The sequence below is a fragment of the Ctenopharyngodon idella genome, chromosome 7, assembly GCF_019924925.1.
Source record: "Ctenopharyngodon idella isolate HZGC_01 chromosome 7, HZGC01, whole genome shotgun sequence".
Classification (NCBI taxonomy): domain Eukaryota; kingdom Metazoa; phylum Chordata; class Actinopteri; order Cypriniformes; family Xenocyprididae; genus Ctenopharyngodon; species Ctenopharyngodon idella.
The window spans coordinates 17,765,386-17,785,015 of NC_067226.1; the positions used below are offsets into that span (position 1 = coordinate 17,765,386).

The window sequence follows — 19,630 nt, forward strand, 5'->3', positions numbered from 1 at the left end:
TATTTTTCTGAACACATTAAACATCATAAGGGCACTATTTATACATAATCACAATTATTTTACTAAAAACATTTCCAGATAAATCAATAATTGCAGTAATACAACTGAAAGTCCAATGAGGCACTGCATCACCAACGTGATGTAGCACTGCTATTTTGCTTTTTATCATTACTGTAAAAGCTGCCAAAAGGGTATGACAACATTCATATTCACTATAAAACTATGTTATATACAGTTGATCTAGCAATTATTAGTTTCTTTAAAGACTACCCTTTTATTTCAAACTTCTTGGGAAAACTATACCCTGGAGGGTTAATAGCAAATTGTAACTTTTATTTAGTTTAAAGACTAAACAGAAATGTGGGACAAATATCTAATTGCACAGTCTACAGCAGATTAAGTGATAAAACTATGAAAATGCAATAAAAACAAACTCAGATTGTTTTTTAATGCCACATATAATCTTGGTTCAATTAGGGATTGTCAGAGATTATAGATAAGGGAGGCATTTGCATACACGCTGTGGTTACAAGACATTTGTGAAGGTATTTGTGAAGTTACAATGAGCAGTAAACGGCTTGCTGTTGTTCCATGCCTGCAATAAATTCAGTTGAACTGCTGAAATCAAAGAAAAATCTCTTTATAGGCTTATGACTTTGCTATTGGCTTATATTTTATATTCTGTCTCTCTGTCTCCCATAAGGCCTTTTCCCCACTTTAATAGTCTTAAAACTACAAAATCCTCAGCTATAGTCCATTTCATTTCAGCTCAGTCTTGTTTTCATTAAAACGCTGGCTGTCGTAATGTCGCCAAAGTCAATATGCCCAAGAGTTTTACTGCCACAACATGGCACACAATCAACACAGATCCAGATTCCAGACCCAGACCATCAAACTATTTTAATGTCTTTGATTGAAATAAGCATTGGATACAGACTCGGCTTATGTCTCGACAGTGCTGTATACAGAGTGCCATTCATTATGAGTCAAATTAGTTTAAGAGCCTTTAAAATGAACTAAATTGGAAGTAGTATTTTATAGCTGCATTACTATATACATCTCCATTTGCATGTCTAAAATGCAAAAGAATAGTGGTACAATAGAGTAGTTAGGCTTCAGGCTTTAGTTCAGGCTGCATCAGAGGTGCAGTTGTCATGAAACTGAGCTTGCATCTTGTTTTTTGTTGACTGTGCATGAGTACCAAAGCGTAACAAAGCTTCTGTGCCTTTACAGTATCAAGGCGGCTATAGATAGTTCAACAGATGCAGAAAAGACAAGACCAATCACAATGCAATATGCAAATAAGTGCAAGAAGACAAATAACAATTCAGTATACATGTATTATGACACCATATGTAATGCTATGAATAAATATATCCTATGTATTCTATAGAGATTTGCAAACTTTAATCTTACTAAAAAAGAAAAGAAAAGGTGGTCACCAAAGGCTGAAATCGACACTACAGGCCCTATCATGCACCTGACGCAACGCCAGATGCAATGCAAGTGTTTTTTGTTAGTTTCAGCCCGACAGTTATCATTTTCACGTCCAGAGCTCACGTTGTTTAAATAGCAAATGCACTCGTGCCTCTCTGTTCACCCACTGGCGTGCTGGTCTGAAAACGAGGTGTGTTCAGGCGCATTGTTGGCGTGTTGCTATTTTGAGGCAACTGAAAACGACTGTGCCATTGACCAACTGAAACCTTGTCTAAAGTCAATGGCGCAGTATTTTTTTTTGTTATTTAATGGGCGCGTTAGTAATATGCACCTGTAGGCGGGTGCACAACGCACATACACTCTGCTCGTTGCACACAAAGGGACACGCAGCAGCAGCAGACAAACATACCAAATATTAAAAATAAAAGGATAACAATGTAAAAGATTATAATAATGTACATAGAGATAAAAATGCCTACATGTCATAATGGATAGTCATTGCATGTATCAGAATTACCTATTTGCAGTAATGACGAATGAAATTGGCTAATTATTTGACGAATCGTGGCAATACACACATGTATTTAAACTGACTCGTCCGGTTGAGGGTGTCTATATTCCGCCATGTAAATAGCAATCCGCCATGGTGCAAACGCACCTGGCTTTTAAAGGGAATGGGAGATGAGACTCTGATTGGTTTATTGCACGTTATGCCCAAAACACACCCATTACTCATTAAGAGACTAGGTACAACCAGAGATTGTATATTATAGGGAGATGAGAGAGTCTGTATCTCTTACCATTGGAGAAAGCGTAACGGCTCACTTAATCACGTGCAGCACCTCTCAGCCTATCGTGTAATGGCAGTGACATCAGTCGCAACATTCCCTAGTCTGCCTTCTCTTAAAACAATACATTTTTATCAAGCTAAAATCTACATACAGTTCCCAACGAAAGTATTGTTTAGTGTAAAACATGCTGAAGATTAGCAAACAGGCTGTCGATTAATTAAATGATTAGCTATTTCCCCACAAAAGCTGTTTAATCAGCATAGTGAAGCCTCTCATCCATTGACATCCATTCAAAAAACAGCCTCTGGTCTCATTCCCTGTGTACCGCCAAAGGCGGAGCGTTAGTATTAGCCGTTACGCTTTTTTGGCTAAAGGTTGCAGGCTTGCCTTCCAGTGGCTTTGGTACAACCCTTTTGGACCATGCGCCTGGCGTGCTGACCATTTTTTCTGTCATTAAACTAGCAAAAGTGGATTCGGACATGCCCTAAGTGCACCTGCGCCATGCGCTTAGATCGTTAAAATGGAGCCCTACATGTATTTCAAGCACTGATTAATGATCAGCTGAAATCTCTTTTCAAAGTCAAGAAGCACTATGACAATGATGTCACTATAGCTGAATATCACCTGTACCTGCTAATCTCAGAGAGGCCGAGTTGTAGATGGCATCGTCCCGTAGCTCTCTCACATTCACCTTCACGCTAGAGACAGCATCTGGCCACACCCCATCTGACACTCGCACCTGAAAGTCATAACTCCCAGGAGGGGCGTTCTCCTTTATGATCAGAAACCCTGTCCGCTTGTTCAGGATGAAATAACTGCAGGTAGGAAAAAAATAACAGGATTCAAATATTGATTGTCTGATCGGATACCTTTATCTTTTATTTTATCTGTAATATATATTTGTTACTGCTCTTTTTTTATACAAAATATATAACTCTAATATATTTTCATAGAAGACCTTGTAAAAACCAAACAGTCAATATAAAAACAATAAAAAAAAAGCCAATGTATAAAATGAACAGACCAACAAACACAATTCATTGTCATTTGAACTGTGGCTAGAATGAATGCATTTCAATAAATGGGTAAAGTAAAAGCTGAGAGATAATTCTGGGATATGGAATGGAAAAACCAAAGATTGAAAAACAGAGTGTGAATCCTTGGTTTATAAGGTTTTTCTTCTTTTAGCATATTGCAACAAATTGTGACTGGCAGATGAATTACACTGAAATATAGATTTCACTGTCCTCAAAATAAACCAATCTGAACTCAACGACTTTGTATAATTGAACAGCACAATTTATAAGTCCACTTCGGACCCCAACTTCACATAAACAAATACTTACACTTTAACTTGCTAAATGTACATATGCAAAGAAAATCTATAGGGAGCATGGAAGCACAAAAATTTCAGTTACAAGTTAAGACTAACACATTAAGCTTCAATTAAATCATTCATTTTTGTTCACATCTTTCCTAATGGAGTTTTGATCTGTATTCTCTCCTTTTTCTCTCTTTCTCAAAGACACGTGTGTTCTCACATTATGTTGTATATACTGAAGATTCTAAGAGAGCGAGGGTTCAGGCTCCTGTGTGCTCATAACATCTCAAGGCTGGCCCTGTCAGGATCATCTTATCATTGTATACGCCTCTCCAGTATAGCACACAACATCAATAGAGAAGAGCATGAGAGGAAGAGAGATGCTGGGATGTGAGAAAGAAGGGTTAGACATGGTGCTCATAGATCCCTTGACCCCTTTAAATAACACAAAGAGTGCAGGAAAAATATGTGAAAGGAAGGTGCTGGGAGATGTGTATAAACATGTTAACAAGGTGGAAGGGATGATGTAATAATGTGGACAGAAAAGAAAAGGAGAAAGTGGAGCAGAGAAGAAAAGTGGGGGAAAAAGGTCTCACCTCGGAACATGTCCCTCGAAGGCATATGTCTTGTTATCCCAATCATCTGGATCTGGTGAGTAAACTTTCCCCAGCACACTGGTTGGCATTCTCCCTGTCATTAAAAAAGGCAGTGTATCAAAACATTGCATGTGCAAATACACACACACACACACACACACACACACACACACGCACACACACTCACACACACGCACAGACACACGCACACAAACACGGGGGCTGTTGAGCACTTGATTCTGACTGCATTGACAATTATTCTAAGGTTCATTTATTTTCCAAAAGCCCAGGTCTGTTGACCGCATTACAGTTCCATGTCACTTTGCCAATTTATTTCAGTTATTTCAAAAAGGTCCTTACAACCTAGAAATAACAAATTAACCAAAACTCAAAAAGACACTGACCAAGCATATAAGTATGACAAACGACAGGATAAAAATGACAAAAAATCTCCATGCTTTTCCCACTGAAGTACCTTTTATTATCTATAGAAAGTACAATTTCTCTCTCTGCATGCACACAGATAGCGTACAGACACACACATGCACACAGATGGAAACATGCACACACACAGAAACTTGTTGTCAGTGCTGCAAAGTTTGCAACTGAAAAGCTATGACATTTCTCAATCGCTGCTTTTTGAAGCAGTTAAACTTTAGCAGAAAATTAGAAAAGACGTAGCTGCCAACCACTGTTAAGAGAGGCACAGACTCACACGCTTAATCTTTCTCTCTCTCTCTCTCTTTTTTTTTTTTTTTCTCATAGCATATCATTGGCTCAAGCCTCTATTACTAGCTCTAAAATAACATTTTGGAATTATCAACGGAGGCTTGGGATGTGATGCGTAAGAAATTAGTTCTACACACAAGAGTGTTTTAAGGACAAAGACCAAATGTCTTGAAATACAAAAAATAAACAATGTCCTGAGGTGTGGTCACCATGCTATTACAGAATAATTAGTATATGTAAAGACTGAGAACGATCCGTTCAGTTATTGAAAAATAATGCACACTTCACAATCACATCATGGCTGCATTACCACCTCAGGTGTGCATTATTTTTCAATAATTTAACTGCTTGTCATCAATTATTCCTTACATATACCATACTTTTAAAAGTAACTGAGCTGGATTGAATTATTTTATTAAGTAACACACTGTAAAAATATTTTTCAAAGTAAATAAAGCAAAGATTGAATATGTTTTACAAAAAAAAACAACAAAAAAAACCAATTCTGTTTAATTATTTGTTTTTTGTAATTGTTTGTGTAATTTACTGAGTGAAAATAGTTTCTACACATTTATTTGAAGTGCAGGTTAAAAGATGATTCTTTTGAAAACAACTTTGACTCCAGAGATGTACTGTGTCTAAATAACAACACTTGTTATACAAGCTTTTAACCTTCTCGCACAGTTGGTAGTCAAACAGTCTACTGGAAGTGATCGTTTTCAGGAAATTGACTTTGAGGTTAAACATTTTGCTGCTCTCTTTTCTTGTGTGTGCACAAGATAATTGAGGTTCACACACTTAGCAGATAGCTTGCAAACACTGATCTACATCAATTCTCAATCTTGAAGAATTTCAAGATTAGCCAACATTCTAATCATCAAAGACTCCTGAAAGAAATGTATCACAGTTTCTACAGGTAAGCAGCACAACTGTTTTCAACATTGACAATAATAATAATGTTTTTTGAGCCCAAATCAGCATAATAGAATGATTTCTGAAGGATCGTGTGACACAGAAGACTGGAGTAATGACTGCTGAAATATTCAGATTTGCATCACAGGAATAGATCAAATTTTAATATATATTAAAATGGAAAACAGATATTGTAATAATATTTAACAATATTGTTTTTGTTTTTTTATTTTATTTTTTTTATACTGTATTCTAATCAAATATCCAGCCTTGGTGAGCTTAAGAGACTTCTTTTAAAAAACATTTTAAAAATCTTACATACCCCAAACCTTTGAACAGTAGTGTATAAAATGAGTAAATAAACAAGGAACTGAACCATTTTTATACAACCATTTCCTCTGATAATATCCTCTCTCTCCTCCTGTAGGGTATTTCATATGGGAAACTTGATGGTGGATTCCACATAATTTTGAAGATACAACCTGTTCTTTAAAGATTTATTATATTCATGATAATTATCAGTGAAATAATATAACTATATTAAGAAATGCCCTGATTTATAAAAACAATCAAAAGCAATACAACCAATCAGGTCAATGAACAAACTACTGATATAACCGATGTCAAGAATTATAAACAATTTAAATTTGAACTCTATCAGTGATTTATTTAATTTTTTTTTTTTTTTTTTTTTAAACAATCGCTAGGACACATGTCTTAATATTATGGTCACTTTTTCAAAACTCGTCACACAGTTCTCCTTAACAAATCTCAACTTGCAGTGAATTTCACATTCATAAGGCACTAAAGCTACCAAAACACTTCATACATGTTTCAAATCAACTCATTCTTCCATAACATTAGCAAAGACTCTCACCCAACAAGCACATTTTGTCACTCATAAAACAACAACCTAAAAAAACACTATGCAGGTAGCATTAGGCAATATTTTCTTTTGTAAATTTTCTTTACAAAACAAGAATGACTCTCTACTGTTCAGAATTCACTGCAGTATATATTCCATGGTCCATGTCCCCTTTAGTATAGATGGCAGTGAAATTGAAAGACTAACATCTATGAAGATGTTCAGCTAGTTCTAATTGTTTTGATAGCATTTCATTTTTTAGGTTCGGAATATATTTCAATATGGTATTTCTGTAGAAATGTAGAAAACTGCTGTCCTTTTCAGTTTTGTATTATGTTATTTATTTGAACGGTAACACTTTATTTTAGGGCCTTTTAACTAGTTGCTTATTAGCATGCATATTACTAGAATATTGACTATTTATTAGTACTTGTAAAGCACATATTAATGCCTTATTCTGCATGACCTTATTCTACATTCTTAATCCTACCCAATACCTAAACTTAACAACTACCTTACTATTATTAAACAGTACATTTGGAGTTTATTGACGGAAATGTCGTAGTTAATAGTTTATATGTGTTCCCTATACTAAAGTGTTACCATTTGGACTTAAGTTTAACAGTTTTGAAAAGAGTATGTAAAATTGCAAACTGGCCTATAGGTACAGAGTTTTAGTGCTGATTGTGTCTAAGTGAGAAAAGAATTAATGCAATTTGAACATTTAAACATTAATGACTCTTTTATATGCTATTACATATTTCTGTCATGACAAATCTTAAAGTGTTTAGCATGGTAATGGAAATGACAATGTTGGTATGTTTGGTCTTGGCGGAACAGATCTGCTGCTGCTGCTGTTTATTATTTCTGCTGCTGCAGAGCAAGTACGGGACTTGCTACTGCCAATACATACACAACACGCTGCTGTGAGCAAGTAAGACATGCTGCTGCTGACCAATATAGCACACATGAATTACCCGTAGCAGATCTATACAGGTGGAGCTGGGGAAGGTGGAGGTTTTCTGAGAGCACGCTGCAACTGCTACAGCAAACGCTGACCAAGTATTTAAAAATAGAGCAGCAAGCTGATTTGCTACTGATACAGCAGGAACCAATCAGCTGTGCCCTATGTAGAATAATGTGATTGCAAGCAGATTGAGTTAAGGACCTATGAGCCTGCACCATCTAGAGTTTTATGACAGAACTTTGTATTTATAATGTTGGAGCCATTACCTCTGTGACAGTTGATGAACACTTTCTTCTGTCCAGCTGTGTGGGCGTGGTCATTCTCGTCACCAATGGTAATAGTGAGGGTGTTCGTGACGGTCTTTGGTGGATTGCCGCTGTCAGTCATGATGACGGGTAGTAGAAACTCTTTCTGTCTCTCTCTGTCGAAAGCTCTCAGAGCGGTGACAGTGGCCGTGTCATTACCATTATCCTGCAGGTGGAAATCATTGCTGTAACGATATTCCAGAGGCACAGTGAAAGAGAAGGGTGAGCCATTCTCCTGTGAATCTCGGTCCACAGCTATCAGTAATGTGGAGCTCTGGTTGAGCCGCACGACCTGTGGGCCTACAACATTCTCCCACACAACCGGTGCATATGCAGCCTCAAACTCAGGGCCATTGTCATTGACATCCAGCAGAGCCATCTGGATAGTTGCGGTGCCAGTCAAAGGTGGCGTGCCGTGGTCTGTTGCAAGTATAACCAAGTGATGCTGTGCTGCCGTTTCCCGGTCCAACTCGCTAGCCACAGTAACCTGTCCCGACTGGTCCACAGAAAACAGATGGTACGGATCAGACTCCGAAGCAATGCTATAAGTGATCTCGCGATTCAGCCCTGAGTCCAAATCGCTAGCAGCCACATTTGCGACAATAGTTCCTGGAGTGACATCCTCTCGTATAGCAGGAAGCTGTAGAAAGTGAGGAATGAAAACTGGCACATGGTCGTTGCAGTCTTCGACCTCTAGAGTGCAGTGCAGCAGGCTGGAGTACTGCATATCCTCCACTTTGATGGTGAGGTTGAAGTGTTGCTCGCCTGGTCTTTCGTAATCCAGACGCTTTTTTAAACGAAGGGTCCCGCGCTGCTCCTGTCGATGACTAACCATGTAAAACTTCTGTTCGGGATCTCCTGCCACCACGCTGAAGGTCAGCTGGCCATTCTCTCCAGCATCTGCATCTTCTGCAGCCAGCTCTATGACCGCTGTGTTGGGCTCACTGCTTTCAGGGATGCGAACAGAGCATGAGCGATCTAGGAAACGTGGTACGTGGTCATTAACATCTGTCACGTGTATCGTGGCAGTGGCTGTTCCTATCATACCTCCGCCATCTCGTGCTTCCACCACCAAGACATACGAGTCAGTCTGCTCCCTGTCCAGGCCAGACATTGCCACAGAAACCGTCCCAGTAGCGGGATTGATGCTGAACACATCTGCTCCGCTGTTAGCACCATTAAGGGCAGCGTTACCCACAATCCTATAGGCCAACACTGCGTTTTGTCCAACAGCCGCATCATCCAGATCTGTGGCTGTCATCTCCATGACGGAAGTGCCAAGTGGGGAGTTCTCAGCCACATCGCCATGGCAACTGTCTGGGGCACAAGCAAAAATAGGAGCGTTGTCGTTTATGTCCCACACGTTGATAATGACATCGGTGAATCCTGTTAGTCCCTCGCCACCCTCATCCGTGGCCAGTACCACAAAACGCCACACTGCCCGGGCCTCACGGTCTAATGTTCTCTGGGCATAAATCTTCCCCGTCACCTCATCAATGATGAACTCACTCTCAGCACCTTGGCCATGAAGGGAATATCTCAATGCCTCCTGGTCAGCATCTTTATCTGGGTCGGACGCTGTTACCTACAACATCAAAGAGAATATACAGTTTCATTCTGCAAACTCTAGCATAAGTTTTATATACAACTATCTATGTATCTATCGTCCATCTCTCCATCCATCCCTCCATCCCTCCATCAATCCATCCATCCACTGGCAAGTTAGGAGTGGTAATTCATGGAGAAATTCCAAACAACTCAGAATACTACAAATAATAATAATAAAACCCTTTAAATTCTCTCTTGACTAAAAAATAAATAAATAAAAAAAATAAAAAGTTATGAAATAAGACAACCTCAACAACTTTTGTATAAAAAGATTAAACATTCTGATTAAAAATGAGCCTCTCACATCTTTGGGCAAATAGAGTGATGTGACTAGCTGCAATTGAAACTTCTAATAATTAACTTTTTTGGACTTTAATAATAGTGAATGAACCTCAGGAGACTTTATTAAAATTAATTCAAAAGAACAAATCAATCACAGTTTTCACTATAATTATGAAACACAAAATAACCTGGCAAGGTAACATGAATGAGTGTTTGGCCAATTTATAATTAAGTGTTGTTGTATTCATTTATCAATAGAAGAATGCAGTAATTCACACGTCCATGACCTGTTTTTGTTACATCTAGAGAAGCACTAACATTTGTTTATTTTTTAAATTAATGAATAGGAACCAAAAAAAATTGGCTATTTTGAAATAACAAATATATGGTCTGAAAATGTAGTATGCTGATATATCAAAGAGAGAAATTAGAGACACTACCTGCAGCACAAAGACAGGAGAACCGTCCAGCTCCTCTGTCACGCTGCCATAGTATTCGTTCACAGAGAACACAGGTGCCTCATCGTTCTTATTCACGATGGTGACTATTACAGTAGCGTAATCTTCCCACTTCCCATCAGAGGCCAAGACGTGCAACTTATAGAGCTTGTTCTGTTCGTAATCCAGTGGCTGGGCGATGAAGATGGTTCCCACCTCAGGCTCCATGTCAAAAACACCTCCCACATTACCTGATGTAATCTGGTAGCGCAACTTGGCATTGGCACCTAAAGAAGAAGAGCAGTTAATGAAAGAGAAAACTACCTCATCTGGCCTGAATTAATTCTTAAGAGGAACAAAGCAAAGACACTGACACTGGTGTTAAGGCTACTGAACAAAAGGCTAAAAGACAGAAACTTCTAAAATTGTAAAAATAGTTTGTAAGAAAAACGGATTACAAGCTTTTTGCAGCAGGTGAACAAAAAATTGCTTCAATGGCCTTTAGAGGTTATTGTCAAGAGTAGTCTTGGAAACACGCCACCATGGAAGCACACACCAATAAACCTCAAACTAAGTGAAGATATGTCTACAATGAAGCATTCTCTTATTTCTCTAAACATTTTTTAACAATGGTTGATGAAAACATTCACTTATTTCTGAAACCTTGCTTTGTACTTCTTCATAGCTCTTGCCAGACATTCAGTCAAAGGTCCATTCAGCTCAAGCTGGGCTTTCTTTCTAAAACACTTAATTCTCAAACTCAAAAGAAAACATGGTGTTCAAGACTTACAGCTCAAAAAACCAGCCGCATATAGCTTAAACCTTTTTAATTCTGTCAATTCTGCCAAATTGTCCTCATTCTGCACTTTTGTGCATGTAACTCAGATTAATTTAATTTAATTCTAAAAAAAAAAAAAAAACATCAACAGCTTAGTTTGATTAAATAGAAAAAAGGCGAAAGAGTAATAAATATGTAATCTTCCCTAACTTTCATGTCATTCCAAACCTGTTTGACTTGCTTTTGCGAAACACACATACACAAACACATATTAGAATCCAGGCAATCTGTAATGTTTAGACTCTCTATTGCTCAAATGTCTTTGTGTTAACTGAATTTTCAGGTCAGAGTTCACTAGTTCACTAAACCTGAACTTTGGCAGGTTTCATTCACATGGGAATGAATGGAGGAGAATGGAGCACAAAGTAAAAACCACCTTAAAAGGGAAGAAATAATAAATGTTTGGATCCCCTGTGGAGCTCTGTTAATTAAACAGTGAAAGATGCAATGCCTGTGTTGTGTTTTGAGCACACTATTTTATTAAATTCTTTATTACTCCTTTGCTGTTATTTTGTATTTAGCACTCAAAGCTCATCTCTCTGATGTAGGTAATGAATGCAAAAAGACTTCATATAAACAAATAACCCGGCTAAGCAAACAGTGCAAAAATACTTCTGCTTAACAATCCTTCAGATCTGCTTGCAGTGTGTTTGGATATCCCTGCTGGTACGAGGTTAATGAATAGGGAACGACACATTAAGAGCCTTATCGCCATTTCATATCCACCATCTCGTGTTGCCTTGGGTACCTCTACAAAATTGCATTAGGGAATATTTGGCTTATTTGCGTTTTCTGTTAATGCACAGAATCAAGCATGGCTTCCTTATGAAAGCGCAGATGTACTCCGACGGCTCGCCAGCTTCCCGTGGCTCTGCTCCAGTGGCTGCGAGGGTTAAGTCAGAGCTGCAGTGAAGGTTGAAATCTATTCATCAGGGTAAAGCTTCATGTCCAGCCACTCCAGGTTGTATTATGATGAATGACTGATACAAGAATTCCCTTCCTCTCCCCTGCATCAAATCCATACCGAGGAGTGCAACGTGGATTCAACCGGACCACAGGGAATTACACGCTTCAGTAGTGCGTCTGTATACCAAGACAGGCTGGCTGATGAGTTATGTAGACTATCCTCTTTGTGCGTGTTTCTGGAGTGTGTGATAAAACAAAAATATTATCCTAGGCTTTTGCACTGCAACACATGAGGCTGGTTATCTTGGGAGCAGCATTTGTTATGTTCTCAGGGTATATTGATGAGGAACCAACTGTCTCTGTCTCTCATTCATGAGTGGTACAGATGTTATTTCACAAAGCAGAAGAATATTGAGAGCCACAGCCTGGAGACAAACTCGAGCTCATGGGAACATGTTCTAACTGTGTTTCATTAATGTCGCCGTGTACTAGCCAAACCCTGTAAGAGGTTTAGTACGCACTAATGTAGTCCAACTGCAGAAACACTGTAAATATTGAAAGAATATTTGCTTTTTCATTTGATCTTCCAAATGTTTTTTTTTTGTTGTTGTTGTTTAATCATTTGAATTAACTTTTTTTTCCTGAAATTAAATATATAATAATATAATAAAAATGTCTAATTTTCCTCTTAATTAATTATATTGTTATTTTTTATTGTTAAATTATGAGGAAAATTAGACATTTTTATTATAAATTTCCCTCATACCAGGCTTGGACTGGTATGAGGGAGCACTGGGAGAATTATTATATTATTATTATTATTATTTTATATTATTGCCTGCCCATTATACAAAAGTGATCATTTCTGAATTCGGCATTTGATAATAAATCGATAATAAATCATGAATCTGTTAGTCTCCACTAGCAACAATTCGGTTCACGTCTGCTCTGCACCTCCTCCAGTCAAAACGGTTTCGAACAGAGTAATCAATGCGAGGGACTCGAAGATGGAGAAAGCAGTCAGGTGGAGCAGAGAAAGTCTCCAAGAACAAGCAGCAAAATTACTGACCTGTTCAAGCTTCAAGTGCAGGTCAGTTTCATCTGTAAATAGGCTATTCCTACTTTTTTTGTCTTCGTTAACTTACCAAAGTATTAAACTGCTGGCAAATGTTAGCAGTAGCACCTATTACTATCGTCACTCAAAATACTGAATGAAAAAGAACATCATTATTATCTATTATAAAGTTACATTAGCAATTTAGCAGTTAAATATTCACATCAGGAAGCTAGTGCAGACAACAACACAAAAATATGAGTCATCATAATAATAAAATAACATGTTCGGTATTAGAATTTTTCTAAAAATATATTGTCATGATGTAGTTATTGTACTAATTTTGACATTAGGCAGTTTAGAAAATTTGTATGAATTTGTAATACATTTGTATGAAATATAGTTTTGTTTAGTCATTCTGAGATGAAAAACAACATCCATCAACAAATTGTCCTAATGTAATATTTTGATGAATTTAGATTCCATGCAATCAATTTTTTTTTTTTTTTTTTTTTTTTCTTGCAACAAGTTGGAGACAGTTCTGTTCATGACAGCTGGACTGGTGAAGAAGTGACAGGTACAAAAAAAAAGTACACACAAAAAGGGAGATACAGAGCGATATCAGGGAAAATAAAGAAAAGGAAAGGGGAAATGAAGTGAAGGTGCAGTTCAAGAGACAACCTTTAATTATTTTGCACAGCCCCAGTCTAAGGATTTAGACATTTTTTATGTGATGGCCATACAAAAAATAGGGTTATCTGTGGTTTCAAAATTTGTTATGGGTGCATATAATGGCCTGGATAAGTGTGAGATTTCCTGGCCTGAAATCGTGTCCGGCCCTGTCTCATACTTTGCAGAAAATGTATCCATTAGGTGTTGAAGATCACACCTGAGCTGTGATGTCAGGTTCTCAAATCTACAGTAAGTTTCACCTCGAGTCAACACTCCATATTTCCCACTTCCGTCTACAAATGAGCATATTATTCTACCCATGAGCCAATGCCCATCCTCATCTTCACCTACCTTCATCTTCATCATTAGCGCTGACTGTGAGGACGGTGGAGCCCACGTCAGCATCCTCATCCACGTCGACTTCATATACAGACTGTGCAAACACAGGCTTGTTATCGTTCACGTCGCTGATGAAAATACGCACATACGCCGTATCTGACGAGAGAAAAACAAAACACATACAAGATTAGCAATCTGTGTTCGGACACTCTTATCTTTCCTTGTCATCTTTCTTACATTGAAGTGTTTGCCTCCCTCGTTTCCCATTTCTCTCTCTCTCTCCTCCCTCCCATCTTTGTAAATATCTGCCATTTATAATTCCATCATGTTCCGGTTTCATTTGTCTCATTCATTTTCTGTTCATCTTCATCTCTCCATCTTCCTTTCATGTGTTCTACGTTATATCTGAAGTAAGAACCCTGGGGGTTCTGTGTTTACTGAATGCAGGCAAGTGAAATTTGTGATGCTTGCCCCATTTAAATGAGCTCTATGTGATATAATTATGAGAAGACACATCAATTACAATCTGCTGCTGAAGATAAGAGCAGTTATAGGGATAGTTCACCCAAAAATGAAAATGCGGAGGCTCTTTGCATTAGCGTAGTTTATTGTAGTAGTACAATATAAAAAGTATGGAATAATAACATACTGAGTATATATACTGCATTGATTAAAATCATATATGGTTAAATGGCTGCCTTATTGGGACATTGCTTGTCCCTATCCCCAAAGGCCACCCCATACACCTACCTTTTAAAGGGTTAGTTCACCCAAAAATGACAATTCTGTTATTAATTACTTTGGCAGTTTGATACACAGTCCGAACCACTGATTCGAAACAAAAGATTCGTAAAGCTTTGAAGCTTCATGAAGCAGTATTTTGAAATCGCCCATCACTAGATATTGTTGAATAAAGTCGTTGTTTTGTTTTTTTGGCTCACAAAAAACATTCTCATCGCTTCATAACATTAAGGTTGAACCACTGTAGTCACATGAACTGTTTTAAATACGTCTTTAGTAGCTTTCTGGGAATCTGAAAGTGTTAATTATCTTGCTGGCAATGGAGGCCTCTCTGAGCCATTGGATTTCATCAAAAATATCTTAATTTGTGTTCCGAAGATGAATGAAGGTTCATCTTCGCACTGTCTGAGTTACATAATTTTCCATGCACTGTTTGCGAGCAGCCCAATTTTTGTGTACGTGCGGGTGGGGCGCGTACAACAGCGCATGTGCTTGTGACTTGAGCGCTTGAAAACAAAGTCCTCTAGATAGTGCGCGCACGCCAAACGGATGTTTCTGCACTCACAGCCAAAGGAGTATACTTTGAAAGGCTTGCACGCTCAACTGTGCGCGAGATGGAGCGGAACATGGAAAATGAAGTATACCCAGGCCTTTAACCATATTGAACCTGCTGATACGTCCTTGAAACTCTAGGAAGGGAGCCACATTTCTGAGCGTATTAATATCGTATCAATATCAGCTGCATGTGTTGTGAATTTGCCAGTTGGCCCAATGCGAGCACATTTTTCAATTACAGGCACTTTATTTCCACTTTTTGAATATTTTCTTCATTTTTTATTTAAAATAAACACCACTCCAAGCTGATATGAAATGGGAAAAGGGAGAATTGGATCTGAAAAATACAGATTCGAACTTGGGTTTCGAAGTTCCGTCATCATTTACTCACTCTCACGTTGTTCTGAACCTGAATGACTATATTTCTTCTGTGAAACACAAAAGAAAATATTTTGAAGAATGTTGGCCATCAAACATTTCTGGTAACTGTTCAGTCATAATGTATGGACAAACAAACAAAAAAACAGACATGTCAAAATATCTTCTTTTATGTTCCACAGAAGGAAGAAAGTCATACAGGTTTAGAAAGACATGGACAATTTTCATTTTTGGGTGAACTACCCCTTGCATACAACTGTAATGAAACACACAGAAGAATTTACACAAACAAACAAACAAACAAACATGCAGTGACCTTTTCAAAACCTTCAGTTCAGTCAGGGCTGTGAGGCAGATAAACTCGTAGATAAAGTGTCTGATTCGAGTCTTGATCCTGCTCTCTTTCTGACATGTTATGTTGTGTAAAAAGAGCACAGCATACGCTTAGCTGCCACTCTGTGACAGGTTGGCATGTTGTTCAGAGCTCCACCATAAAGACATGGTCATGTTTTCACTTCACAAATGTAGAGGCACAACTTTCTGCTCAAACAACACTTGTGTTTCTGTTTGTGTGTGTGTCTGTTTTTCCTTGTCACATGGATATTTTTGAAAGAATCTTAGTACAATTAGCATTCATGTGTTTCTGTGTAATTATGTGTTTGTGTACATGTGACTCTGCTCATCAACACACTGTCTCCTACGTGCTCAACCATATTTGACACTGCCACAGTGATAATTTGATAATCTACATTTGTGTATCTCACTAGAGTTGTAAGTGTGTTGGAGCTCATGTCTTTCCCCCCTATTTGGAGTGCAAGACAAACTGTGAGCAGACAGACAGCAGAGGAGGATAGATAGTACTGGAGCAGACTCCTTTCTCTCTAAGACTGTCTCTGCAGCTTCCTGATGTCTAACCCTCCCCTTTGGCACCTTCATCAACATTTAAACCAGCAAGAATGTCACACACATGATTTTCTTTTTTCTTTTTTCTAGCTGACTTCAAGTGTTACAGAGTTATTTAGGCAAAGCAAAGACGCTGTTAATAATCCATACAATGAATGAAAAATACATTTCTGTGAGACTCTGGCTAGCCCTGTGGTCTAACAAATCCAATCAAACTGTTAAGCTGTCTATATTAAAGGAGGATTATGCAATGCAATATTTTATGCTGCTAATGGAAATATTCCCCTGAACTTTAGATCCCCCTTAGCTCTGTATTGTGAAGTCCTACAAACCCACTGGCTACATTCAAACAGTCAGTGTTTGAGATTGACAGATGTAATGAATCTCAATTTCTTTTTTTATTGATAGCAGCAGTCACCATTGTGGCAGTGACAAAAGTAAATATCAAATATGGTCTGCTCAGTTGTACAATGTGGATATCATAACCAAGCTGTATGAGTTTAGGAGTCTAAAACAGACTAACATCGTGACTGCAAAATTGATATTGCAGCCTGGTCTCATTATTAATTTGTAGGTATTAATACGTAACATTTTTGTACGTTTTTGTGGACAGATGCTGAAATGACAATTTTAGTAACAATATAGCATTAAAAAGAAATTTTGAGCCATGAATCCCATCTGATGAAGATCGCTGAATAAAGGGTGTTCCTTACAATTGTATGAATTCTAAAGATTTGGCATGAATAAAATTAATTACTTTTGTGAATTTATGTTGCATTTTTTGTGTATATTATGGTTCTATAGTCAATCACAGCATAAGACTATACTGAAAAAATGCCTTTTGTGTCCCATCCTTTAAAACGAGTTGGCAGCAGAAGTCACACAGAACAGAGCGAAATGTTATCATTTCATAGTAGTACATGAGTAAATTTTGTTTAACAAATGCAACTGAAAACAATGTCATTGATTATGAATTGAATAGAACCAAAATATTAATGGCATGAATTTAATTTTAAGGATTCATACACATTTGTACACCTGTAAAGTTGTTCATATGTAAATAATTTACGTTTTAGTGCTGTCAATACATCAATATTGTACATTTCAGTGTCTATGGAAAGTAAGTAATTTTACGCGTGGTAGATCTAAACCTTACATAAAATACACATGAACAATCATTAGATCATGTTGCATATTGCTTTTATACAACATTTCAATAAAGTTAACAGTGATTAACTTACTTTTCAGACACAATTTCCAGCAAGAAATTAAATTTTCCATTGAGAGACATATTTACTCCCTAATTTAAAAAAAAGAATGCTTCAGCGTCCTCGTGAAGGACGTGAACAGGTTAAATTGAATTCAAGGGGCTTATTATAAGTATGATTCATAGTTTATGTCAAATTCTTAAATTTAATCGAATTCAATTACAATAAACACTACAGTGCTGTTACAAGAATCTAAAGATGCATTTAGATGTATTTACACAGACTGTTTAATGCAGCTCAGAGGTTGCTGATTTACATTGCATGAAATAAACAATGTTATGAGATTGTTATTAAATATAAAAATTTGAATATAGAAATATGAAATGATGGAATAAAAATTGACACTTAACTTATAGAATAGAGCAAAAACAGACAACAGTGACAATATTGTGTCCAAAATTGAAGTCACTTAATATTAACGTGTATTGAACTGTGGTATAATGTCAATATCACATTTGCAATCCTGCTGACATTTGGGACAAACAGCACTTAAATTGATATTACTTAACTATACCATATTTTATCAATATAAAAATAAGAACTCATACAAGGGGCATTTTTTGGGGGCATTTTAAATAATTTTAGGGGCATTTTATATAATTATGGTGTCCGTTTTGCTGATTTCTGACCCTGATTTCAGTTACCTTGTGTATTTATGCACTGCCAACCACCACTGAACATCTACGAGCAACACACAGTAATGGTGTTCATAAATGAAAGTGTTTTTGAAAGAATCAGTTCAATGAATGATTCAATGACTGGCAGTCAAAATGTCTGTCTGGAACAGAAACATAGACAAGTGATCCAGACAGTGAAAAGGTGATTCAAGGAGCAGAACTAACCGTTGTATAATGTATAATAATGTATAATATTAATAAGTAAAAACATTTTTATATAACATTAGGCTCGCTGTACCTGAGTTGGGCTGTCCATGCTTCCCTGGCCTGGCTGATTCCCAGCCATCTACTGACTTCACTTCCAAAAGGTAGGATCCCTTGGTCTCACGGTCAAACACAGCCTCTGTATAGATGGTTCCCAGCTCAGGATCAATGCGGAAATACTGATAGTCTCCACTTCGGTCATTCAGTAGAGAGTATGAAATCTGAAACCAAAAAAAAAAAAGAAAAAAAAAGATAAGAACAAATTAGGTGAAACATTTCATTAATTAAAACCAGTCTTCCGGTGTACGTCACAGCTTATGCCTATGTGTATGTGTGTTTAAGTGTACTCCACCTCATCTGATCCCATGTAATTAAACAATTCAGCTTTCTCCTCATAACTTATTCACCCAGTGCTCTGAGCTAATGCTGATACCTCCTGTTGCTTGTTCTGCCAGTAATGCCTGTAACGCACATTGGCAACTTCCCAGCAGGTAAAGCAGAAATCAGGGCCATTCAAGTTAAGAATAATGAAGCTAATCTAGATAGCCAAAACCATTGAATTGATGAAGAGGTGCCAACTGCTGTTTCAACAAGCCCCAAACAACAATTATCAGACAAGCTGCTCTGAATGGCCACACTAAACCAGCATGATGTGGGTATTAAATGATGTCCTGCCGGCCGCATTAGGGCCAACAGCACAAATAACAGGCTGAATTAAATGTAAATGGCATAATAAAATGATTGCAGGGGTCAGGTTAATAAAACATACAACAAACCCCATCTGGCACAAAAGGGGCTGTGTATGTGATGGGGGTTTTGTAAGAGTAAAAGAATGATATTATGAT

The 19,630-nt window shown here is 37.5% G+C and overlaps 1 protein-coding gene across 2 annotated transcripts in view; it reads right to left on the minus strand.

The window, feature by feature from the left end:
- Positions 1-19,630, minus strand: part of si:ch211-186j3.6 (neural-cadherin) — a 264,672-nt gene that overhangs the window by 65,967 nt on the left and 179,075 nt on the right. For both annotated transcript variants that reach the window (XM_051899157.1, XM_051899156.1), the window contains 6 exons: positions 18,820-19,006; positions 14,072-14,215; positions 10,254-10,537; positions 7,885-9,508; positions 4,146-4,239; positions 2,859-3,043 (listed from right to left, as the gene is read on the minus strand). In XM_051899157.1, the coding sequence (XP_051755117.1) occupies positions 2,859-3,043; positions 4,146-4,239; positions 7,885-9,508; positions 10,254-10,537; positions 14,072-14,215; positions 18,820-19,006 (2,518 nt within the window). The remainder of the gene's footprint in view (positions 1-2,858; positions 3,044-4,145; positions 4,240-7,884; positions 9,509-10,253; positions 10,538-14,071; positions 14,216-18,819; positions 19,007-19,630) is intronic.